The sequence below is a fragment of the Puntigrus tetrazona genome, chromosome 17, assembly GCF_018831695.1.
Source record: "Puntigrus tetrazona isolate hp1 chromosome 17, ASM1883169v1, whole genome shotgun sequence".
NCBI classification, from domain to species: domain Eukaryota; kingdom Metazoa; phylum Chordata; class Actinopteri; order Cypriniformes; family Cyprinidae; genus Puntigrus; species Puntigrus tetrazona.
Window position 1 is genome coordinate 11,131,577 of NC_056715.1, and position 24,813 is coordinate 11,156,389.

The following is a 24,813-nucleotide window of genomic DNA, read 5'->3' on the forward strand; positions in this document are numbered from 1 at the left end:
AAAGCAGCTTTTAGTAGTTGCATACTAGTTTTGCAGGTTGCAATACACAGTTTTTGCTGTTGATATTGGTAATAAATAGTAGGTATACTAGCCTAGACATAATACATTATTATGCATAATTCCAATTACTTACAGCATTTTTTAAAGTATGTATTCACACGCTTAAATCACCAAGCTATTGCTATGGTCATTATTGATCAATTCCTTGACAGCTGGTAATGGAAAGATCGTGGAACTACGTGGCAACCCGCTCCCTGCAGCGCCTTCATCCCATACTAATTTATTTTAGTGTAAATGTATTTTTATAATTATATTATAGCTTTTTAATTTGAAAAAATAAATAACTAAATAATTCACCGAGTACACCTTTAAGACATGTGCGTGTGAGAAATCCTGCTTTCTCCTCAAGACACGCTCCCAAAACACTGGGCGGGGTCTGCGTCCTGTGTCAGGAATGACGGTATTCTATTGGCTGACGCTCTGATGAGTCCACAACGTTCTAGCATCGCTCTATGGCGTCCAAAACACTGAACGTAGCGATCCTAGATCCCACGGGCTACAGAAACAGGCCGTGATAGTTGAAGGCCGCGTTTTGAGCGGTTTATTAGAGCTCTAAAAATGGAGAACGCCGTATGCGACCAGCTCCATCTCGCACGTCCTCCCCGTGACGCATAATTTATGGGCTCGCGAGGAAGGTTAAAGAGAATCTCGAGGACTCCAGCTTGATCGATGCACGACCTGGATACTCACGTCGCGCGCGGAACTGTGCGGAATTAGGGAATGGCCGGAATTGGGAATAGTTCAACATCTGGAATGGGTGACATCATCCAGCTGAATGTCGGAGGAACGAGGTATGCTGACGTCATGGCTTCTTTACGAGAATTCGAAGTCGAAAGAGTTCTGTTCGAGATCAAGCGCCGCGTGAACTTGTGACGCAACCCGCGTTAACGTGTAACGGTACACATGTGTGACCGCTAACCATGCCTTAATATGAAGCTCCTCATTTCGAGCTAAGACTACACGTCCTGAACGTAACCGTAGCTATTATCGCGTTAATGGGACTGAGTGTATTCACTTCCTTATTTCACCCCCAGCTTCCACATGTTTGACTACAAGATGTCATCACAACATCCCCAAACCCCTAAACTACCATCGTCATTAAATCCCTAAATGAATAAACAAGAGAAATATCCCAGAAGTAACAATTTTCACAACAATAGCATGGTTACCTAAGTTACTATAATACGAATTTTGTAAATACATGAACTCGTCTTACTCCAACAATAACTGTAAACTGGATTTTGGACCTTTCTAGCTCACTGAGTGAAATGAGAGAGATGAGAAGTGATTGTATCATGAATCTTATCTACATATTTTCAGATTTAGCACATCAAGGCAGACTCTGACTTGGATTCCTGACTCTTTCTTCTCAAGGTAAGATAAGATTGTGGGAAGCAGCACCATAGCATGCTGTTGTTCTGTTCTTATTCTTTGCACTGGGAGGAGGTTTTGAGTTCTGCATGCTACATACTTCAGTCTGAAAGGTTTAAGGAAAAATGTGACGCTTCGTAGATGTTCCAGAATCATTCTTTTTGCATATTTTTGTATGCATATTTCATAAATCTTTATCCCTTCTTCTCTGTTCATGTGTTTGCGCCTAGTTTACTTAGTGGAAGAATATCAACACTACGGGATGAAACTGGAGCTGTGAGTAAATGAAAACATACCAAAAAAACCTTAATGAATACTGAATAATCGTGTATTGTGGGTTCTATGTTAAAATAACAATTTTAAACAATTTCAAAATAAAAAAAAAAAAGTTTTCTAGTAGCAAACAAATAAGAAATTTATTCAGCTTTTTTTTTTTTTTTTTTTATAAGATATTTATTGACAGAGACCCAACAGCATTTGCACCCATTTTAAACTTTCTTCGAACTAAAGAATTAGACTTGAGGTGAGACGTAAAATATGCCTAATTGTTATTCACTACATATCCCAAAGGTATATAGATCCTTGTGTGTAATATTCATGCTTTCTCTGATAGGGGGGTTAACATAAGTATCCTGCGACATGAAGCCGAGTTCTATGGTATTACTCCCTTAGGTATGCAATAGAAAAAGAAATGTGACTGAATTAGGTGCAGCACCTAATTTACGCATATATAATTCTTACCTTGTATTTCTATTTGTCACTGATATGATTAGTCCGACGATTACTGCTTTGTGAAGAACTGGAGCGATCGTCGTGTGGAAGTGTGTTGTTTCATGGCTACCTCCCTCCACCAGGTAGGCTGAGAGTAGATCTGTGGAAGTTTCATTCTTTGTGCCAAATATAACACATCAGGATGAGGCATGGTATTTTTGTCCGTCAGCTCTCCCAGCGCGGAGCAGTGCCGGAGGGCAAGGAGCAGCGGTTGCAGGTTCAGAGGAGCGCTCAGGTCCTGGTGGGGCAGAGGGGGGTTACCCACGTTCTTGCCCTCAGTCTTCTCTCCCTGGACCCTCTGGGGCAGATGGACATCAAAGACTGGGTGAGTAAAAGCTGTGCATTAATAATTTATTTTTGGTTGCAGTGGAATTTTTGTGGATATTTTTTTTTTTTTTTAATTTATATATATAAAAGACTAAACAAACAACAAAAAAATAAACAATTGCCACTGACTATATATTCTTGGTTTGTGTTAACTGTGTTATGTAATGCTTTTATAAATGTGCTGTGGATTTTGAATGCTGTATTAGATGCAGCAGTAGCGTGTACAGAGAACATTAGAACTGAACAGCATGTGCTCCATTCTGGTCTGGGCATGCGAAGGGGAGAGGGGTGGGGGTGCCATGAAGACAAAGTATTCCCCTTACAAGCACTGGTGCAGTAGGCAGGGTGAGGTCATCTTAAAAGGCCTTTTATATCCTCTGTGCCCAGCGAAGTCATGTGAGAAGAATGATGAAAGAGAAATGGAGAAAACAAGTTAATGGACAGGCCTTCCTTTTAACCATTTTATTGCATTTTGGTGCGTTTCTATAACACAGGGCAAAATGTACTGAGAGAGCATCACAGAATTTGGATAATAATTGTATAAAAATTGACAGAACAGGAAAAAAAACTGAAGAATGTGCATAAGAGCTAATAATTACAAGCAATACCCTGTAGATGAAAAAACTAAAACAAAATAAAAGGAAAAAATATGAAACTTAAAATATTGTTACTTGTTTTTAATAATATAATCATTAAAATTGTACTACAAATATTAAAGGGTCCACTGAGCTGAATGTTTGTATGCTATTACTTTATTGATTAATCATGTTTTTTTTGTTTAAATACACAGAAAATGAAAATTCTGTCATTGAAAAACCTCTTTTGAACCTCTTCTTTCTTCTTTTGAACACACAAGCACGTAAACACTTTCACTGTTTTTTTCCGTATCACAGAAGGCAATGGCTAGCATCAACATTTCAGCTTACTTCTGCATTAACATACTGAGGCATTGTTTTTAAAATATTACAATAGGATCACCGGTGGACCCTAGGAAGGTGCTGATTGTCGCCGGCCATCATAACTGGATCGTAGCAGCTTATGCTCATTTTGTCATATGCTACAGGTAAAGCTACAGACCATATGACTTTAAAATGTAAAATTACAAGTGTTATGCTCAACAGACTGGGATTGTTTTTAGGATAAAGGAATCATCTGGCTGGCAGCAAGTGTTTTCCAGCCCTTACCTGGACTGGGCCATTGAGCGTGTGGCACTCAATGCAAAAGTTGTAGGCGGCCCACATGGAGATAAAGACAAAATGGTGGCAGCATCGTCAGAGAGCAGCATTATATTGTGGAGTATCCAGGATGGAGGGAGCGGAAATGAAATAGGTAAAAAATGCAATGTGTTTATGCAGTTTAAGGTTCAGAAAACATCATTTTCTACTTACTGTACATTATTGTTTCTCCTCTAAGCTCTGCCTTCTGAAAGGAGTCGATTTGTACAAAGCTCATCATTCTAAAAACCGAGGTGTGCTCTGATTGGCCACCTGTCCAGTACGTTGTGATTGGCCTAATACCACAAGCATCTCAAGGAAATCTTATGCCCCTACCATAACGTGATGCTGTGTCTTGTTGCTGTGACACAAAAACAACGAAAGCCATTACAAATTAGGCATTTGTTGCGTCCAGTAAGGACATAATTACAGATTATAATTTAGAAAAACTTAGTAGTGCCTTTTTACGTGTCAAGTTGCATCGTACCTCATAAACATAACACCATTTCTGCATTTGGGATCGAAGAAACCACAAACAACAAGCACTACACTACACTGCTCAAAACTTGTGCTAGAAAAATAAAGAGCAGGTTCTTTTAATAAGGAAATCTAACTTACTTAAAAAGTTGTGAGTCAGAAGCGCCAGACTGTTATTGCAGAGTTGTAACTTCGATAACTGCGTAACCGATTTCTAGTTGATTGATAAGTCATTGATTTCCTCTTTTTGAAGCAGAAAGTAGTTTCACTTTCACACAGCGACACACAGCGTTTCCAGAACGTTGGGCGATGTTTTGAAAATAAGACCATTCTGTGGCATTTAAAAGTTGGGGCGTATTTATAAGAGATATTTTAAGGGGGTGTGGACAAGTAATAATTTTTATAAAAAAAAATAACGCTTTGGTTTTGAAACGTTCATCTTTGCCACTTTAGGGATCTTATCTATGCACTAACAGCTTGTAACGCTCCATAAAGAAAGAAAAACTCGAAATTGCATTATACGACCCCTTTAAAGATAATGTTTCTCTTTGTGAAGGTGTGTTCAGTCTTGGAGTACCAGTCGACTCTCTGTTCTTCATTGGGAGTCAGCTGGTCGCCACCAGTCACACGGGGAAGGTAGGAGTGTGGAACGCTGTCACCCAGCACTGGCAGGTAAAGCTATTTCAATTTTATACTAGATTCAAGCATATCATCAAGGTTCATATTTGATGATTTCATTTGCAATGCAATCACTTGTACAGGTGCAGGATGTGGTGCCCATCACAAGCTGTGACACTGCCGGCTCTTTCCTCTTGCTGGGCTGTAACAACGGCTCAATTTACTATATTGGTAAGCTGCTTATCTTCTCCTGGATTGCATTGAATTCATTTTTCTCTGACGCGAGTGGTTAATGAGATGTGCAACCGGCAGTACCAGAATCAGTGTCCAAAATTGAATTACAATTGCATAAAGGCATCAATGTAATTCATTTAACATAGTAAACAGGTGAAAAAGTCATATGTAATTCATCATCCTAATGCAGGGCTGTGTTTGAAGTTTAAAGCCTAATGTTTTGTGAGATTTTAATGTAAGGAATGTATGTTTATTAGTTATAAATTTAATTAATGAATACACTACCATTTAAAAGTTGTGGATCAGTATATTGTTTGTTAAATAAATGAATGCATTAAAATGTGTTACAAATAGTTATATTTCAAATGAAAGCTGTTTTTGACCAGTGTATCGTTTTACATAAAAATATTAAGCAGCACAACAATATTACTGTTTTTTTTTTTGTTCCATTCAAAAATATGAACTATTTTGAACTGTAGTGTGTAGTGTGTTTTTTAAATGCATTAAAACCGTTTTACATTTGAAATGTCTACTGCTTTGCTTCCTGTTAGCTACGATCTGTCCTATTAAAATTAAATGCAAAAATAAAAAAGGAAAAAGAATTGTATAATTGCCATACCATATGAAATACTTCTAGTATGCATACGTAACATGTTAAAAGAGAAGATGATAAAGGAAGGACTTGACCATATTCTCTCCACTCTCAGACATGCAGAAGTTTCCGCTGAGAATGAAGGACAATGACTTGTTGGTGACAGAGCTGTACCACGACCCATCGAACGATGCCATCACAGCCCTCAGTGTCTACCTGACTCCTAAAACCAGTACTTCCAATGATGATTAACTAGTCTTTCCAAGATGAATGGAGTGGTTAGTCTGGTCAGTCGCTGATCTCGCTGTGTTTGCAGGTGTGAGTGGGAACTGGATTGAGATCGCCTACGGGACCAGCTCAGGGGCCGTGCGTGTCATCGTGCAGCATCCAGAGACCGTTGGATCTGGTCCACAGCTCTTCCAGACCTTCACTGTCCACCGCAGCCCAGTCACTAAGATTATGCTCTCAGAAAAGCATTTAGTTTCAGGTAAACTGCTCAGATATAGGACAGTATAGCTCAAAATGGTGGTGGTGGTCTGTAATTTTGAGCTGTTTCTGTTGAAGTGTGTGCTGACAATAATCACGTACGCACATGGACGGTGACACGCTTCAGAGGCATGATCTCCACTCAGCCAGGATCTACTCCGCTGGCCTCCTTTAAGATTATCTCTCTGGAGGAGACGGAGAGCCACAGCAGCTATTCCTCCGGCAATGACATTGGTGAGAGACTTGCTTGTATATTTCCAATATATCGGTACAATTAGAACTAAGAAGCTGTTGTAAGCAAAATATCACTTCTTTAACTGTCTCCATTCAGGTCCGTTTGGAGAGAGAGATGACCAACAGGTGTTCATTCAGAAAGTCATTCCTATTACCAACAAACTCTTTGTTCGTCTCTCCTCTACCGGAAAAAGGTACATTTTGGGACACATTTAATTCTTGCACAAGAAAATTGCACATTGCATAATATGCTGAATAAATATTTCATGTAGCTGTTCATGGATATTAAGAGTACTATTAAAAATACCAACTTAAAGAGATAATACAAAATTTGATAACACCCGACTCTTTATAATGTATTTATAATGCATTATAAGGGTATCCTTAAGATATTATAATGAATGCATAATGCATCATAAATAACATGTTGTACCATCTCATGAATATTCATAAGTTTAATGTGTTATAATATTTACTTATTTGTGGTTATAGCTTTTAAGAGTATAATCATTTATAACACACAATGAACATGATTCATCAACTTAAGTTACAATGTATTATATTTCTCATATGCATTATAAATCTCTTATCTTGCCATTTTACTCATGTTACTTAAAGCGGACAAATACCACTTATATGTAATAACTTTTTTTTTTCTCAAACAACCATTAGATCAGATATCAGATCACTTGAATGTGTAATATGACACATTTTATTTTTGTAAAATCAGTTTATTTATTATTTTGATGGTACCCTTTAGACGGCTATTGATAAGTTTCTCTTCAGCTACATGTCATCTAGCCTTATTAAAGTATTAGTAGTGTGTCAGCTAAATTTATACTAACACTTACTAAGTATAGTGTACTTTGCAAGTATGTGAACATTCTATATACCCTACCAGATTCTACTAATACTCTAAGGTTTATATAAAAAACATTGAAATATTAGCCAGCTCAATATTAGCTTCACAGGAAACACTCAAATAACACTCAGCACCTAACCACTCACAAGATGTTATAAGGTACTTAAATAACAATGTCAATATATGATATAGTCCATTATACGTGAAGTAGATTTAATATGGTGTTCATTGTGTGTTATAAATAATCATACTCTTAAAAGTTATAATTACAAATACATAAATATTACGATGTATTCTAATTGTTTTATGATTATTCACTTTTTAAGGTTCGTATAATGCGTTATGCATTCATTATAATGCCTTAAGAATACCCTTTTAATGTATTATAAATATGAGCTTTGTAGAAAGTGTTAGCTTAGATATTTGAACATTTATTTCTACATTCATCTCTGTATTTCAGGATATGTGAGGTGCAGGCTGTAGATGGCACCACCATCACATGCTTCACAGTGCGAGAGTGTGAAGGCTCGAGCCGCATGGGCTCCAGACCCCGCCGTTACCTCTTTACTGGACATGCAAACGGGAGCATTCAGATGTGGGACCTCACCACCGCCATGGACACGGTCAACAAGAGTGAAGACAAAGCCAAGCGGGAACCAGGTCGGATTATTACTGAGGACAAAATGAGGGAAATAACTTGTCTGTTTGATACAGTTGTGAAATGATGTTGTTACCTGTCTGCAGAGGTGGGAGGTCCAACTGAGGAGGAGCTGCTGAAGCTGCTTGACCAATGTGATTTGAGCACATCTCGCTGTGCCACGCCCAACATCAGCCCCGCCCCCTCCGTGCTGCAGCACAGCCGGCTGCGAGAGTCCTGCTCCAGGTACGGCAGTCCAGAAGCCTTTGTCTAAAATATTGTAGTGCAGTGATTTGGACGCTAGATGAACTGTTTAGATCTTCAATTTTTGCTGTCATTCTGGTATTCAAGCTGAAACAACTTAAAGGGGTCCTATTATGCTCTTTTACAAAGTCTTGATTTTGTTCTCATGCTTGGTGAAAAATGCTTTAAGCTTCAAAAAATTACAATACCTCTCTTCCCAGCCAGGCAAAGGCGGCTGATGAGACCCGCCTTCTGAAGAAACAAAATGTGTAGTGATTGTGTAGCTGTCCTACGTTGTGTCTGGCAAACGGCTAGGCAGACTAAAAGCATATGTATTCTCTGCCAGTGGGAGGCGCTGTTGGAGTGGTAAAAATGTTCCCTGGGAACAACTGCACACAAAACAGTGCACAAATGCTGCTTTGTCAGGCATTACACGCAAGACGAAAGGAAAATGATGTCCAAAATTATCTAAAGACAGCTGGTTTTCTTCAAAAATAAAGTGATAGAAATTTCGATTTTGAAATGTGCATTCAAATTATTCTGAATAATTTTAATGATATCTAATAAACCACTTTGTGTCATCACAGATACCAGAAAATAATGCTGACTGATGCTATATTTCAGGTTTTCTTTATAAGAAGAGAGCAAAAAGTTTGATAATTTTTCACATCTTTGAAGGCACATATTAAAAAAAAAAATTACAAATGATTATGGCAATCACAAATAAACTATCAATGTATTACATCCTATTATACAGAGAAAGCTTTTAAATGACTAAGAAATGCAAATGATGCATGAGCTACGTTTATGTTTATTTTGCAAAGATATACATTTCAAAGTAATATTACCATATTAACATCCAATGAACCATATTAAAATTGTAATACTTTGAGTAAAGCATTCCTTTAATGATCTTGTAAGGTTAGATTTGTAATGATTTAGCAACACAAAATTGTATTTGGTCTTTTTTACAGTCTTCAGCTGCAGGCTCAGGAGCCCATCCCTGAGACGGCCACGTATGGAGCCTTGCGGCCGTACCGAGAGAGCCCCCTGCTGGCCCGCGCTCGACGCACCGAGAGCTTCCACAGCTACAGAGACTTCCACGGCATGAACCTGACCAAGGCCCTGCTGGAGAACCACGGACAGTGCGGCTCCACGGAGGACGAGATGCGTCAGTCGGCGGGAGAGAACGCCGAGGACCTGGACAAAAGGAACTCCACCTTTGACCTCTGGGGGTCCAGATCATCTGAAAGCCACCCTGCAGCCGCACGCAAACCCCCGGACAGCCCCGGAGACCAGCGACGAAGGGCCCATCCGACGGAGGAAGGCGCTGTAGACTCTAGACAGGATGGAGGCAGGAGGAGGGGGGCATTCGAAGCTAATTTTCTAAGCAGGAAAAAGGCCCCTCCGGTTCCACAGCTGAGCCCCCCACCACCGGCCGGAGCTGATGGAGGGGGCAGCGACTCGTCCAGCACCGCCTCTCCCTCGCCAACTAAAGTGTCCACTTCCCCACGCCATCGCAAGGCTCCGGACGCAGCGTGTGAGTGACGCTTTACACAGATACACAGTAGTCAGTGAAAGGAAAAAGAAAGTAGATGAACGGATGATTTCGAAAGCGAACCGTTTCAGAACGTACACGTGAAGGTTTGGCAGGACGGCAGCCGGCAGCTAAAAAAAAAAACTCACTCACTGTGGACCGATTTAAAGAGAACGTGCACAAAAACATGCCATGTCAATTTCACCTGTCTGTTAACCAGATGAAAGAATAATTTCACTTCTGTCAGAGAGACGACTCTTCAGCATTATGGACCTAATCCTCTCTTTGCTGTTTTTTTACAGGCTTAAAAATCTGATTCATTTACTTTTCATTCCTTGGAGGAAATCCATAAAGAGTGACTACATTAATTATTATTCAGTCTTTGTACCCCTGCGCTGCAAAATTTTAAACATTTTTATTGTTTTTGCCCATTAGATAGTCCACCCTAAAACGAAATCGTGAAGAAAATTTAAATAAAGAATATACTAACCCTCGTGTCGTTTGAAACCCACAGGATTTTCTTTTGTGGATCAGCAAAGGAAAAGTTTCTCAGAATGTTTTTGCTGCTCTCTTCCATACAACGAAAGCCGATTTAATACTTAATACGATTTAATTAAGTTCTGAGGAATAGAATTAAATTTGTCCTTTTTTGCATTTGCTTTCATTGTATTTAAAAGATCAGTTTCGGCACGACGGCTTTTGTGTTCCACGAAAGAAAGAAAAGCCAAATAGGGGTTCAGATGTTGCTAAGGTCTGAATTAGCATGCTGACGCCACTGGCCACTAACGGTACCCTCAGCACACCGTGATGCACTTTACATCCATCCCTTTATAACGAAAGAACGGGACTTCAGCTAATTATCAGGTTTGAAGTTCAGGTTAAAAGACTGCAGGAATCAGAAGCCTTCTTTGACATAATCTGTTTCTTTCTTCATTGAGCCTTTCAGATGATTTCTACTCTCTGAACTCTCAGCATGCGTCCGCAGGGGATTTTTACTTGCTCTCTCCATTTTTGGGATTTATCCAGTGCCTTTTGCTAATTTAGATGCATACTGCTGCAAGAAATCAAAATAGACTGAGCTTTTCTTTCTCTCTTTCTGATGCGAGTTAGTTGGATTATCTCAACTGATTTAGGTCAAGCTAGGTTTTTACTGGTAGGATAAGACGCTTATCAAAACGAAAGAAATGAGAAAAAAAAGGTTTGTTTTACAGACAGCTGACAGATTTAAATGAAAAAAAAAAAGATTTGTACTAACAGATTAGCTCTGTATTTAAAATGATACAATGCAAACGTCTCATGTCGAAATTAACATGAATAATGTCATAATTGTATCATTTGCATTTTCACTTCTGTTAAGAATATATTGTAAAGAGTTATTTATATTTGACATGAAGGTAATTTTGCATCGTCCACTGATGAGCATGGACACTTTCTTTCCAGCCATTCCACTTTGTGTAAAGGGTATATCCTACAAGAGAAAATGTACAGTATATATATTTAGCAATCGGTGATACATATCCAGTAAAGGCTATTAATGTAGTTATATGTTGCTAAGTGAGATTATTATTGTAATTGTAACTAAATGAATGCCTTTAACGAAGTACTTTATATAAAGGAAAAGAGATCTCATTAATGCTATGCAATCAGTGATAGTGCTGACAGGAGGCTTTACAGCCTAAAACATGAAAAGAAACAGTTGACAACAGCACCAAGCTAGAAAAATAAAATAATACAGTTAAATCAAAATCCGTTTCATTTCTCAAAATTATGTTGCTTATAAATCTAATTTCATATAATACATTTACTATACATATCTGTTGTGAGCAAGCTAAAATAAAATATATTTCACTGAACATTGTACTTTTATCATCTACTTATGTCATTTATTTGCTCTCTGAGATGTCTCGGCGTTGGGGAATATTTAATTGACAATAGTATGATTCTTTATGCTTGCTTTCAGAAATGCAGCCATAACCTGATTTGTGTTTTAATTTTATCTTCAGACAAGAGTCTTTATTTGTGGTTTATCTAACAAGACTGGCTTACCTGCTGCACAGATGGTGGCTATAGGATGAACGTTTATGCTACATGAAGTATGTAAAAAAAGAAAATGGTACATGCACTACAGATCGGTACTGAGCATCTGTACATTTCCGGTGGCACAATAAAGTAACCAAACAAAGCAGCCTCTCAGACTCCCATATATCTTTTTTTTTAATAAGCATGGTAACATCGACATTACAAACAACTTTCTTTTACATTTCACAACAAGATTGTCCAAATATGAGCGTACGACACAACATAACCACAAACCTCTGTTTAATCTCTGTTTTATAAAAAAAATTACAAATAAATTATTGCAACAATAAATAATACTGACACTCCTAAAAAAAGGTTATGTAAAAATGTGTGGGTTTTTTTTTTAGGATAGTGCTGTTTCATCTTTGCTAATATCTATGTGAAATAATAACGACGCATGTGTAATTAAACATATTCACGCTATACAGGTTTAAAACAACCTCTGGTAATAAAATCACGTTCACATGTAACAATGATGACGATTTGTGGAGAATAACATTGAAGACACTTGATCCATTGGCATCGTCACGAATGTGTCCGCACTATTGCTCAGTCTAGCAGGCACAACACATTAGCTAACATTTCCATGAACACAGGACACGTCTACCAGACTGACCATCTTCCTCATTCATGTGTCTTTAGAGACAGAAGAGATAAACTCTGTGTTGGCATGAATAATTTGGAGACTCAGTCATTAATACTTTATGATTGCGGTAATATTTCATAGCTGCACAGCCAGTCGTAAGACTCCATTTAAAGCTATGATAATACAGTGCTATTTTCAGAACGGACTGCTTCCTCTCTGCATCAGTGCTAAACACATCGGAGCAAAAGTACGTTCTGCTCACCCTGTGTCTATATATGGGTAGATGAGATACCAGTGTGTCCTGTGGTGTGACAGCAAACAACAACAACAACCCTCTAACATCCAAAATAAACCGCTCTTATGATACTTGCAACTTAAAGAATGAACATATTTGTAACATCTTTCTCATGATATTTGGATGTTTGCTGTCACCACAGGACAACATTTTTATATATATATATATATATATATATATATATATATATATATATATATATATATATATATATATATATATATAGATTAAATATATATATATATAGATAGATATATATATATATATATATATATATATATATATATATATATATATATATATATATATATATATATATAGATAGATAGAGACAATGTAATTTCTTAAAAATGTGATATTCAACCACTTTTCTTGTAAACAAAATAAAACAAGACTGTAATGTAAATAAAGTAAAGAAAGGGAATTAGGAATTAAATGGAAGCAATAAGGTGACGTCAGAGGTAGTCAACACTTAGCTGCAACATAAATGACCATTACACCTCTGACTTCCAAAAAAAATCCAGCATTATGAAATCCAGCTAATTTGTTTTGTCATGATCAAATAAACCAAGTGAAGGTGATCTCCAAACTATTTCTTTTCTATTTCATACATATACTGCATTCATCTGTCTTTTTTGTAGTAAATGTGATATACACTCAGCTACGTAATAAGTTGGAGAAGAACTACATCACCAAGCACGTGGTAGGTGTGTGCTCACTTTACAGGTGAGTGTCTGTAAACATGGTTTGCTCCTTCTTCACTGAGCTGTAGCTTTTAATGGTCTCCCCAAACTCCTCATCCCCCACATACTGAAAAAGCCAAATACATAAATAAATATTACAAATAGCTATCATAATTCCTTCACCAGGCTGCTGAAACACATCAGGAACGATTACATTAATATAAAAGTACATGTAAATGAATGTTGGTCTTTTACATGATTGTGATGGTCATTTGTGTCATTCTAGAGATTGATTCTTCTAAATTTATTCTGTTTGGATCTCCACTAAACTAAATATACTACCATTCAAAACACTGTAAAAATATATTTTTAATAAATATCTGTTATGATCATTAAGGATGCATTTATTTGAAAAATGTATATTTTTTCCATTCAAAAATACAATAAAAACAGTACTATTACAGTTTTTTAAAAAAGTGCGTTTTATTTTAATAAAAGTGTAATCTACTTTAAAACCATTAGGATATTTAATAAAGACCATGAAGATATTTTGTAAATGTCTTACTCTAAATATAATAAACCTTAATTTTTCAATAGTAATATACATTGCTAAGACTTTCATTTGGACAACGATAGAGGTTATTTTTTCAGTATTTAATTTTTTTTTTAACCCTCAGATTCCAGCTGTATAAATTAAAAAGGTGACATGGTCACATATTTTAAAATGTAATCTATTCTTGTGATACCAAAGCAAACATTTATTTCAAAAATCATTCTAACACATGCTTACTCTACATCATCATCATCATCATCATCATCCTCCTCCTCATCATCTTACCATGCCGCTGTCAGTGCCATGCAGGTCAGCGTCCCACGCACCACCACCCAGAGACTTCTTATCCTGCGCGTCGATCAGCTGACTAACACTCCGGTGCAAGGAATTCTGGGAATATGCACGGCTGAGCTGGCTCTGGCTGGGAACACGCAGCACAGACATGCTGGCCTGATAGCTGTGGTTGCTGGCGCCTCCGATCTTAGTGTCAGTCAGACCCTGATCACAAACACACATTACATCAAACACACACGCACACACACACATAAGTGCACACTTAGTCAGTCGCATGCAGTCAAATCAATCAAATCAAACTGACGAGCAAATGTCAAAAGCAGGCCATTAAATGAAAAGGGTTGTGCGTATATATATATTCTGCATGCGCTGCCACAGACTCGACGGCAAAACAAAACCCAAAGCATAACGGAAAGCAAAAAGCATTCTTGTCCGTGGCACGAATACTTACACGTAAGTGTTTGTAATTAGTATAAGAAAAAGGCAAAACATGCCAACGCAGCAGGCTATGGTGATAATCTAGAGAGCCTGTACCTCAGCGCGCATGGCAAAACGCTTTAGTGTTATACTGCAGGAGGAGTCCGGTATATTGTCAAACTGGGAAGAGGAGAGAGAGAGAGGAGCTTACCATCGGTGCATCGGGCTGAAGCAGAGCAGCAGAAGCATGGTTAGAGCAGAGCTCAGAGGAAGGTCTCTGGAGCGGCCACAACAGCGCAGGGCACAGAAAGTTAAAGGACACACAGCAGATTTCAAGAGAAAGGCCACAACTTAAAGGAACAGTTCACCCAAAAATCGAAATTTGCTCTCAGACTGTCCAAGATGTAGATGAGATTATTTCTTTATCAGAAAAGGTTTGGAGAAGTGCAGCATTACTGCAGTTCAACTTATTCATGGACTCAAGCTGTGTGCATTATTTGTAGATTATTGTGATTTTTTTAGAACTCGCATTCTGACGGCACCCATTCACTGCTGAGTAAGAGAGGAAATGCAGTTACATTTCTCTAGATCTTTTGTGATGGAGAAAAGAAAACATTACATGTTGGTTGGCCTGAGGGATTTTATTTTTGGGTCTATTCCTTTAAATGTTGGGAGTGTTTATCTGGCTCTTAGCAATCAGACTTTACTTCATCAAACCTTACAGGAAAAACTGTTCAATATCATTGAAAATATATATTTGAATACATTCAAAAATGTAATACATTTTCGTGATGAACTGTCAGTAGCCATTATTCCAGTCTTTTGTGTCACATAAACCTTCGGAAATCATGATGATTTGATGATTGTCTTACTATTCATTTGGAAATTTTCAGGAAATTCAGGAAATTTTTCAGGATTGTATGATGAATAGAAAGAGTATTTTGCAACACTATAAATGTTTTATTGTCACTTGATATATTCAGTACTTTTATTCGGGATATATTCTTACGTAAAATAAAATGAAAAATTAAATCTTACTGACCCAAAATTTTTGAGGGGTTTTGCATAAATAGTAATATGCTAATCTGAACAGTGTTATTGCGTTTATGAAGGAAGGAGTGAGGAAAAGCAGTGTTATCCCTCCCTCTTCTGGACATCTGAAGGAAGTGCATGCGTTTTGAGCGTAAACAGTCGAGTAAGCATTGTTGAAGACAGAAAAAGGGCATCTTTTGTATTTAACATACACATTTGAAAATTGATTCAAAAATGGCAGAACGTTAGAGCAAGTGTTACAGACCTTGTGAATTAGAAAACATCATTCTCACCAGATAGGTGTCATTAGGTGGATACTTGGTACTTCTCCTCTGAAGGGGCACAATCGGAGGTCTCTCCCTGATGAAGGGGGGCTTGCTCAGGGCTCTTCTCAGCACCAGACCCATTAACAGAGCCAGCAGCAGCAGCCCCAGAAACGCCATGAGAATGATGAACCACAACTCTGTATAGAACTTGTATTCAGCCTCATGCAAACCTGTTTTACCTCCCGAACTCGACTCCACGGCATCTGTGGGGAAACAGATGAGATTGCAAGGCAAGGTAAGTTTATTTATATAGCACATTTCATACACAATGGTAATTCAATGTGCAAAATAATCAGAAAAGGAAAAAAAAATATATATCTATCTGTATGTGTGTGTGTGTATCAGCAATAAAATAAATTATTTTAAACTTTTCAAATGATTGAAAAATTATTCAAAATGAAAACGGTTAAAGGTAGTTTAAAAACAGAGAACAGATAAAAACATACTATAAATGTATATATATGTGAGCCTGGACTACAAGACCAGTCAACACACTTCCTCGGTCTGTTGGCCTCTTTAAGATGAGTTGCTTTATGTATTGCCCAATTGTAAGTAGCTTTGGATAAATGTGCCAGTGCAGCAGTTGTGTGGGTCAAAATAATCTTTTTTTTAATTTATGGAAAAAAAATCAATATTATGTTACGTAAAGATAATGTTCCATATTCAATGTTCATTTTTGATTAGTAATACGCATGGCTAAAGACTTCATTCGGATTACTTCAAAGGCAATTTTCTCAATATTGCAAATCTCAACCAAATATTGCCCTATCCTAACAAATTCATCAATAAATACATCAATGCAATGCTTATTTATTCAGATTACAGATGATGCATGTATCTAAAAAAATGACTGGTTTGGTTGCCCAGGTTTTTTTGTTTTTAAATTTTCCATACTGAAAAGGAATAATCTATTTTTACATAGCATATCTGCAGCAAACACTGTGAAACACCACATATTTACAGTATGTTTCTCATATTTACCTTTGGGTGGCTTAATGCCATAGGAGTGTTTTTCCAAATGAGGCTCTGGAGCTTTTAAAATGAGCTAAAATGTCTGCAACAATACCTTTTGTTGCATTCATCTAGTTTGACTTGAACCATTTGTTATATTGGAATACCTAAAAAAAAGTTTTTAGTGTCTATTTTTAGTGTCGATGAAGATTACGAGTTTGCAACACTGCTAGTGACTCCACCCAGACAGAATGGAAATATTGCCCAATCACCAGCCAGTCTGGAGCAAACATACCTACGCCAGTGGCCGTGTTGTATTTAATGACAGGAGAGCTGGCGCTGCCGCTGTCAGTGGTGCACGTAACCTGAAATGCAAAGGCTGAAGAGAAAAGAGATGACGAGAAAAGGACACAATGAAAAAGAACCAGTGAGCTTCACAAAAAAAGAAATACATCAGTCCCGGAGGTGATAGTATAACCCTATGGGCATACTTTTATCAGAGGTGCGTGGGATGTATAGTGAGCTGTGGAAGCCGCTGTAGATGCGCAGGTTGTTTTCGGTTAGACTGTATTCTCTCAAAGGTCCGTTCAAAAAGAAAGAGCTGCTCCAGTCCACAAACACTGTGGTGAGGTTACTGTGCACCGCAAATGGCTCCTTATACTGAGGAGCTACAAAACAACAGCAAGAGAAAGGTCTGATTTAGGTGGCAAGATAAGTTAAGAATGTTTGATGGCAAGATGAATGTCGTTTATGGCAATCAGAGCCATACAAGTGTCTCGTAGAGAGTCCTTACGTTCTTTGAGCGTGGTGATGGAGACCCAGTCAGACACGGTGCTGCCCATGTTATTGTAAGACACTACACACAGCTCATAGTTGGCATAGGGGAGCAGACCAGTGATGTTGAAGCTCTGCCCCAGTCCAAAGAAAGTGATTTCCACAGGGCCAGTGACACAGCTTACAGGGACAGGCTGCAGCGGCTGAGGACAGGATTCTCTCACGTGGAGCTCACAGCTATACACATCGAAAGTGAAAGAGACAAATATTTATTCTACAGGACTGCCTTAACCCTAACCCTAAAAAGCGTAGCATTCAAACGTTCGGTGTCAGCGTGATATCTTTTAAAAAGTGACAACAAACACTTAGATGCAGCACCACTGTTCCTTAATAATTCTTGGGAATAAAAAAGTAGTGTGCATATAGAGTTTATATAGAGGTAAACTAAATTAAATAGAGGTTTTTATTTAAATACTTTTCGTATATTAATGGTGAATTTTGTTATTACCTGCTGCTAATGGCTAGAGTATTAAAATGTTTTCAAACACTCCCCCAGTCTGACATTGCTGAGAAAAAAAAAAGAGTGCTGGAGTCCTGCCCAAGCCCATGTCATTGGTTGTTGTGTTGCTAGGCTAAACTGCTCAAGTGAACAAGGCGATATTTTGATACTTTAATACACAAGGAAACATTTTAACACAGTACAAACCGCATACTTAATCCTTAAATATGAATCATGTTTTGATTATGCTAAAATCATTGATGATATTATTTATTTTTTTTATATTATGGATTTTTTCTTTCTGTGAGATCTGCACCTTTCAATGTTGCCATTGGGCTGAAGAGGCATGTCCCACTCCACCAGAGCTGAGCGAGAGGTGAGAGCGACTAGACGAGGCGGGGGCTGCTGGGTCGGAGCAGAGGCCTGGGTGCGGAGCTCACTCAAGGGACCTCGACTGCAGCACAGGAAACAGGTGCAGGCCTCCACACCTACAGCATACACAGTGAAGGGCCTAAGACCGTGCAGAGTCTGCTGGTGGGACATCCCCTCAGACAGCTGCAGGAAAGAGAACGTTACAGTTTTTACCTATAAATGATAAAAAAGTTCTTGGTTGCTTAAATATATTTGTTATATATAATATATATAGGTACCAGCTGGTATGAGTCTTTGTTTTGTGTGAAGACTCTGTAGAGGCTGACAATGCCGTTTGGCTTTGTGGGTGGGCTGATATCCACCACAGCTGAGGTGGCGAGGATGTGCAGGAATTTAGGAGGGCTCAACCCCTCTGGAGGAGCTGGACCTGTGTGACCTTGAGCCCAGGGGCTACCAGCACGACCTGCTGAGTTTACAGCCCACACCTAGATAGTCAAAAATACATACGTTGTACATTTACATATAAATATATAACACATTTATAACATAAAAATGCTATATAATAATAATAATAATTATTATTATTATTGTTATAGTACACATATATAGTGATGGACAAAATACACTTGGCATATTTAAGAGGTTTTTGTTGAATTTAACATTTTATTGATGTGAAGAGATGCCACAAGGACACTAGCGTTGACTGATGGACACTGCAAATAAGCGCCAACATTACTCGTACGCTACAAGGCATTATAGGTATTTTAAGCATCTTTAACATTTCATTTTAAATGTTTTAAACGCAATTAGCGTTCGTTAAATATTATTTTTGTGGCTGCGTTTTAAATAGTAAAAATTTTTTTTAAGTAAAACCTGCAGTAGAAATCAGCTCTACAAAGAAAACAGAGAAAAAGGGGTTTTGACATTCTATAAAACTAAAAACTAGCAATCCTAATGCATTTTGGCATTTTGCCAGGAGTTACGTTTGTAGTTTTAACAAAAACCTTGCTCTGTCCAAAATATAGAGCACACATTGTTGATTTACTTTAGCTATCTGAAAAAAATTATTTCACAGCAATTTAGCATTTTTGACTGCTCGCTAGACCACAGCTTCACCATTCATCACAATTTTTCACCCTATCATTTTTTCCAATGCCAACTAGTATAGCCATTCTTAAGTAAAGAACTTTAATGTGCAGTGCTACAGGTGTGTGCATCGAGACGCCTATGGTCTCCTCACACCTGCAGAGCTGATATAAGACCGGCTCTGATACCCACACCGGCTCTGAAATGGCCCAGCAGACAGAACGGAGACTCTACACCAACCTCTTCTCAAAGAAGAGTCACCTTCACCTGATGAACCCACCTGGCGCCTTTTGCAAAAGGAAACTACTCATTCAACTACTTTGAGGAGTCAGTAGTCTTGAGCTCTCGAAGCCCTGCTGTCATTAATAGCCAAAACATCAGCATCCATTACAGAATCACTCCAGCCTGAATCTACATGAAAATTAAATTTCACCTTCATCAAGGAGTAAATGAACACATGGAAAGGTGAAGTAATCTTATTTACTAGACGAGCTGTTTGTATAATTACACAGGAAGAGTAGGAAAAGGTCATCTGGGGTCGCTATTTGCATGAGTAAGTAATTTGTAGATTGTCAGTTATAATAGCAGCGGCAGATGGATGTTCCTGTGGATAGGGTTAAATTAGCCTCAATAATAGGCAATTACACCGTGATCAATCCAGATGATAGATCTAAGTGGCAATACGCACAGACTGCACGAGGCACCGGCTGATTTCACATTCCCATCCGAACCCGATCCACTGCCAAAGTGACGACTAAACGTGTCGGAGCCCAAAGGGGCGACAGAGGTGTGACAGAAGAGAAAGAGGGCGGTCACGGAAACAGCCTCTTGTCACCCAAAGAGAGAAAAGGTCACGTTGGCAGGAAGACAGTGAGAAGGAAAGAGTGACGGTTCGCTTGTGTCAAAAAGCGGCGTTAGGAATGAGCACAGGACAAAGAAATGAGATAACCTTAATTTCTCACTGATAAATCACGCTGATTCTCGGATAGGAATTTGGTGAAAAGAGATATGGCCGCTACATTTAAAAGTGGAGTCAGCCAGGACATCTTCATGCCCTTGTATGCGGCGCAGACGTTTTATTGCCACCGAAGCACTTGCATACAGAGCTGTAATTAACGCGGGAAAATAAAACTATTTCATGAGCGAGCTCTAATGGATGTGGGTGTACACCGCTAGGGCCGAATCTGCCCGGAGACAGGCCCTTATTGGCCGTGGCCACGCCCCCAGTCATAGACACAGGGCCAAAAGTTCCCTTTTCTGTTATGAGCACTAGGCTAATTAAGATTTGACATAAAAGTGTCAATAAAATATGTAGCCTCTTAACATGGGATGGGTTTGATTTCACAGGGACACATGCCCTTGTGTGAGAACGAGTGAAATGAAACACAACAAAAAGGGAGACGACTCCATGACATTAGGAGAAGAACGTTAAAAGAAAGTGGTAGTTCTGACTCCTTGAAACATGTAAACGGTCAACACACAGCCATTTATACTGTTAAATATCAGACGTAGGCATGAGCTCAATGATGCTTCCAGGATAGTTAGCAACCTCCCCGGGGGAAAGCCAATAGCATTAAAAGGTCTTTCCAATACTTGTACATTTGGGAGGCCTAACAGATAATTCAATGGCTTCGATCGTAATCATCAGCATTCAGCCAGGCCCAGATTAATGGCCCTGTCGCTTGTCCGTCATCACTCAGCTCCGCCCGCCAGCTGTCATAAATTACCGCTCATAAATAAGATGGAACAATCAGGCAAACTCTATCAATTTAGTCCTGATCAGCCCACGCCTCTCAGGCCTGACAGTCAAATGCTAATGTTATTTTGCTCCAAAGGCTAGGCTGTCAATTAAGAAAGGTCTCGTAAGGCGACGGCGGTGCGATGAATATAGTGAGTTAGATTAAACGCCTGTCTGTGTGAATGAGAGAGTATAGATGAGCAGAGCGTTAACACAACAGCAACAAATAAACATGCTAATTAAATATTCCTTGAGGACAAGTTTATATGGCAGATTTAATCATGTTTAGTTATATGATTATGCTAAAATATTTTTGATATGATGATTTCATATTCAGGATGCATCGTGCTAAAAACTAAACTTGCGGAAACTATTCAAAATTGTTTTCGTTAATTAAAATGAAGAAATGATATAAATGTCAGATAAAAACAACTTTACAACAAAAACAAAGTTAGTAAAATGATTAAACCTATATAAATAATAATAATACAAATAAAAAAGTGTAACTATTAGAATTTTCAAACGCAATAGATTTAATAGAATTACTAAAATGAAAATAAAATAAAAAAACTGAAAATATAAAATTAAAACCCAATTCAGAACACTAATAAATGCTATATAAAATACTAAATACTATAATACAACGACCTACATGGCAACCCTGTGCCAACTACTCAACTAACTACTCAACTAAAGACAAGAGTCCTGTTTTCTTGAGAAAATATAAAAAAGTCTGTTCATTCTTTGTATAATATAATCATTTAGATACTTTTAAATCAAATACGGCAATTACAGTAAATTCTGAAATTTGGAGTGTAAAATATATCTGTGTCAAATGTGAAACAGCGGTGACCTGGTATTCATAGGCTGTGTAGGGCAGGAGTTTGTCATCGTGACAGGAGGTTGAGGAGTTGCGGTAAACCAGTGAAGTTACAGATCGGCTTTGCTTGTCTAAAGAGTGTTTTCGGTACAGCTCGTAGTGCAAAAGTTTCCCATTAGGCTCAGCTGGAGGAGACCAGGACAGCAGAAAGACTGTCTGTATGCCTTTAGGGTTAGTTTGCAGCTCCAGCAATGGGGCGGGTTGTCCAGCAGGAGGCGACTCAAGCGTCTGTATCCAAGACCAATCACTAGCAGCGCAGCCTAACAAGGTGCAGGCCTCCACTCTTACCTCATATCTGCAAACATACACAAAACAAATAAACAGTAAGTAACTAACAGCTAAAAATAAACAAACAAAAAAACAGGGCACATAATAAAAAGAATAATAAAAAAAGTATAAACAAATAATAATCAACCACTAGAAATGCAAATTTCAGTGCCACTTTTTTTTTGTTTTCCTTTTTTATTTGATTTTGAATATTTAGGAATAAAAACATACTTTTGTGTTTATCCTAGTAAAACGTGCTGTTATTTATAAACGGACTAAAGGTTTTCTCCTTCAGAAGGTCACCAGCGATAGACTGAAGGAGAAAAGGGAGAAAAGAGAGGAGAGCAGGAGAATAAAGGGAAGGTCGTCTGAAAGAGGCAATGAGTGGCGAGTTGATAATGTTGATGAACCATTATCATCACCCCACTTATCTGGTTTTTCACTTCAACATACGTATACAGCTCTAGACTTTAGTCATCCCTCATTTGATTGCCTCCTCCTTCTGACCGTCTTTGTCTATGCCAAGGATGGAAACATTAGAAAAGGCTCAAGGTTGACTCCCTCCCCCTTTAAGATTCTCTCTCTCCTTTTCTTCCTTCCCTCGTTTGGTTTTAACAGTGCGTCTGTCTTTGGTGCCGCAAATGAAAAAGTCTAACCAGCTCATTTAGGTTTGCAGCTGGACAACACACCAAGAAAATATCTACTTCCAATTTTATTTAAAGATGCTCTGTTAGTCGTTTACCTGTAGTAGGGCTTTAGTGCAGTAAGAGAGAAACTTTGGCTTTGAAATGCACTGTGGTGTGAAGCAAAAATGAAGCGTTTCGTGTTAGGCTCAGCTGGGTCACGTTTGTAAAGAGAGTAGCTGATGATGACCCCATTAGGTCGTGCGGGGGGGTCCCACTGCACCATAACGCTGAATGGCCCCAGAGACTGCAGTCTGGGGGGAGCCACACCAGAGGGCGCTGAAGGCTGCGTTCGGGCCACCGTTGGTGGACTGGTAGTGGTGCCTTGACTGTTATTGGCAGTGATGATGTAGCTGTATGCTACGCTTGGAAGTAAGGTGAAGTCATGGTAACGGGTGTCCATGCCAGTGTAAATGAGGCTCCCGTTTCGACGCAGTTCGTACCCTATGATTACTCCATTGGGCTGGATGGGCTCTCTCCACGTGACCTCAACCGATTCAGGGCCTGTGACTTTAAGTGTTGGGGCGAGCATCCCTGAGGGAGGTGCTTCTCTTGCTTGGACTGAAATGGGTGAACTGGCAGTGCAGCCACCATTGGTGCAAGCCACCAAGACCAGCATATAGGAAACATGTGGCTGTAGATCCAAAACCTGTGCACTTAATTTTTTTCCTCGGTAGACCTCTTCATTGTTCATTTTAAGAATATACACCACAATCTCACCATTTTGGATGGATGGAACAGTCCATGACACATTGAGAGAATAGGAAGTGACATCAGACACCATTGGTGGCTCTACGTTGGCAGGGGCGGCTTCTAACGTCCTGATCTGCGTCGGCTCACTGGTAACACATCCAGCCACGGTGCAGGCAATGACTGCGTAACTGTAGAGATTGTACGCGGTTAAATCCACATCAGTGTAGTTGAACACACTTGAGTCGAAGCTGAAATGGAAGCCAACGTTGTCCCTCTGAATCCTGTAGGTCAGAAGAACACCATTGGGCTCCAAAGGAGGAGTCCAAGCTACGAAGACTTCATTAGGCTTGCCCTCTACACGACTGACAGCTGGAGGAGCCAATCCTCTAGGAGGAGCTTGTTTGGTTTGAACTATGAGCCACGGGCTATCGCTATGTCCTGCCGCATTTGAAACACGCACTCGAAACTTGTACCTGCTCCAGGGCAGAAGGCCAGACATATTATAGGAGAAGCTGTTAGACTGGGTGTCGTTCTGGATGAACACAATCTTGGCTCTCATTGAGTCATCTTCATCACTCCGTACCCTGCCATCCTCTAGACTTACAGCCAGAAGCTGGTACTGCAGGATCTTGCCGTTGGGCTGGGCGGGTGGAGACCAGTGGAGCTCTACACTGCGCGATTGGACCTGCTGTACCATAGGAGCCGGTTGAGAGGACGGGGCGGCCTCTTCGGTGGTTACACTTTGAGGTGCGGTCCTTGTACAGCCCGCTTCGGTGCAAGCTTCGAGAACAAGAGTATACACAGTGTAGGGTTCCAGACGGCGGAAAAGGAACTGACGAGCAAGGCCGCTGAACTCCAGGTTGTCCTCATTGAAGATATTGTACATCTGTGGATATAAATATGGTAAATGATAGCAGATTCTGGAGCTGATATTGCAATGTT

At 39.1% G+C, this 24,813-nt stretch overlaps 2 protein-coding genes across 3 annotated transcripts in view; one reads left to right on the top strand and one right to left on the bottom strand.

Annotated features, from left to right (window-relative positions):
• Positions 1 to 448: 448 nt before the first annotated feature.
• On the top strand, positions 449 to 11,848 carry kctd3 (potassium channel tetramerization domain containing 3). 2 transcript variants are annotated; one of them, XM_043263112.1, is made up of 18 exons: positions 449 to 851; positions 1,381 to 1,434; positions 1,662 to 1,707; positions 1,881 to 1,954; positions 2,045 to 2,103; positions 2,205 to 2,285; positions 2,372 to 2,527; positions 3,502 to 3,592; positions 3,668 to 3,858; positions 4,777 to 4,892; positions 4,982 to 5,069; positions 5,780 to 5,896; positions 5,981 to 6,151; positions 6,229 to 6,384; positions 6,482 to 6,578; positions 7,707 to 7,906; positions 7,991 to 8,129; positions 9,101 to 11,848. In XM_043263112.1, the coding sequence occupies exons 1-18, from the start codon at positions 781 to 783 to the stop codon at positions 9,672 to 9,674; spliced, it is 2,481 nt and encodes an 826-aa protein (XP_043119047.1). In that variant the 5' UTR covers positions 449 to 780; the 3' UTR covers positions 9,675 to 11,848. The 2 variants fall into 2 exon arrangements, with proteins under 2 accessions (XP_043119047.1, XP_043119048.1); XM_043263113.1 differs by lacking the exon at positions 1,881 to 1,954 and having other exon boundaries at positions 764 to 851.
• Positions 11,849 to 12,953: 1,105 nt separating this feature from the next.
• The window catches only part of ush2a (Usher syndrome 2A (autosomal recessive, mild)), a 176,961-nt gene continuing 165,101 nt past the window's right edge, over positions 12,954 to 24,813 (bottom strand). The window contains exons 64-74 of the mRNA XM_043262307.1: positions 23,238 to 24,757; positions 22,202 to 22,523; positions 18,803 to 19,009; positions 18,469 to 18,707; positions 17,673 to 17,890; positions 17,371 to 17,547; positions 17,175 to 17,258; positions 15,896 to 16,131; positions 14,782 to 14,847; positions 14,145 to 14,357; positions 12,954 to 13,433 (exon numbers count right to left, since the gene is read on the bottom strand). Coding sequence (XP_043118242.1) covers positions 13,344 to 13,433; positions 14,145 to 14,357; positions 14,782 to 14,847; positions 15,896 to 16,131; positions 17,175 to 17,258; positions 17,371 to 17,547; positions 17,673 to 17,890; positions 18,469 to 18,707; positions 18,803 to 19,009; positions 22,202 to 22,523; positions 23,238 to 24,757 — 3,372 coding nt within the window. The 3' untranslated portion in view covers positions 12,954 to 13,343. The remainder of the gene's footprint in view (positions 13,434 to 14,144; positions 14,358 to 14,781; positions 14,848 to 15,895; positions 16,132 to 17,174; positions 17,259 to 17,370; positions 17,548 to 17,672; positions 17,891 to 18,468; positions 18,708 to 18,802; positions 19,010 to 22,201; positions 22,524 to 23,237; positions 24,758 to 24,813) is intronic.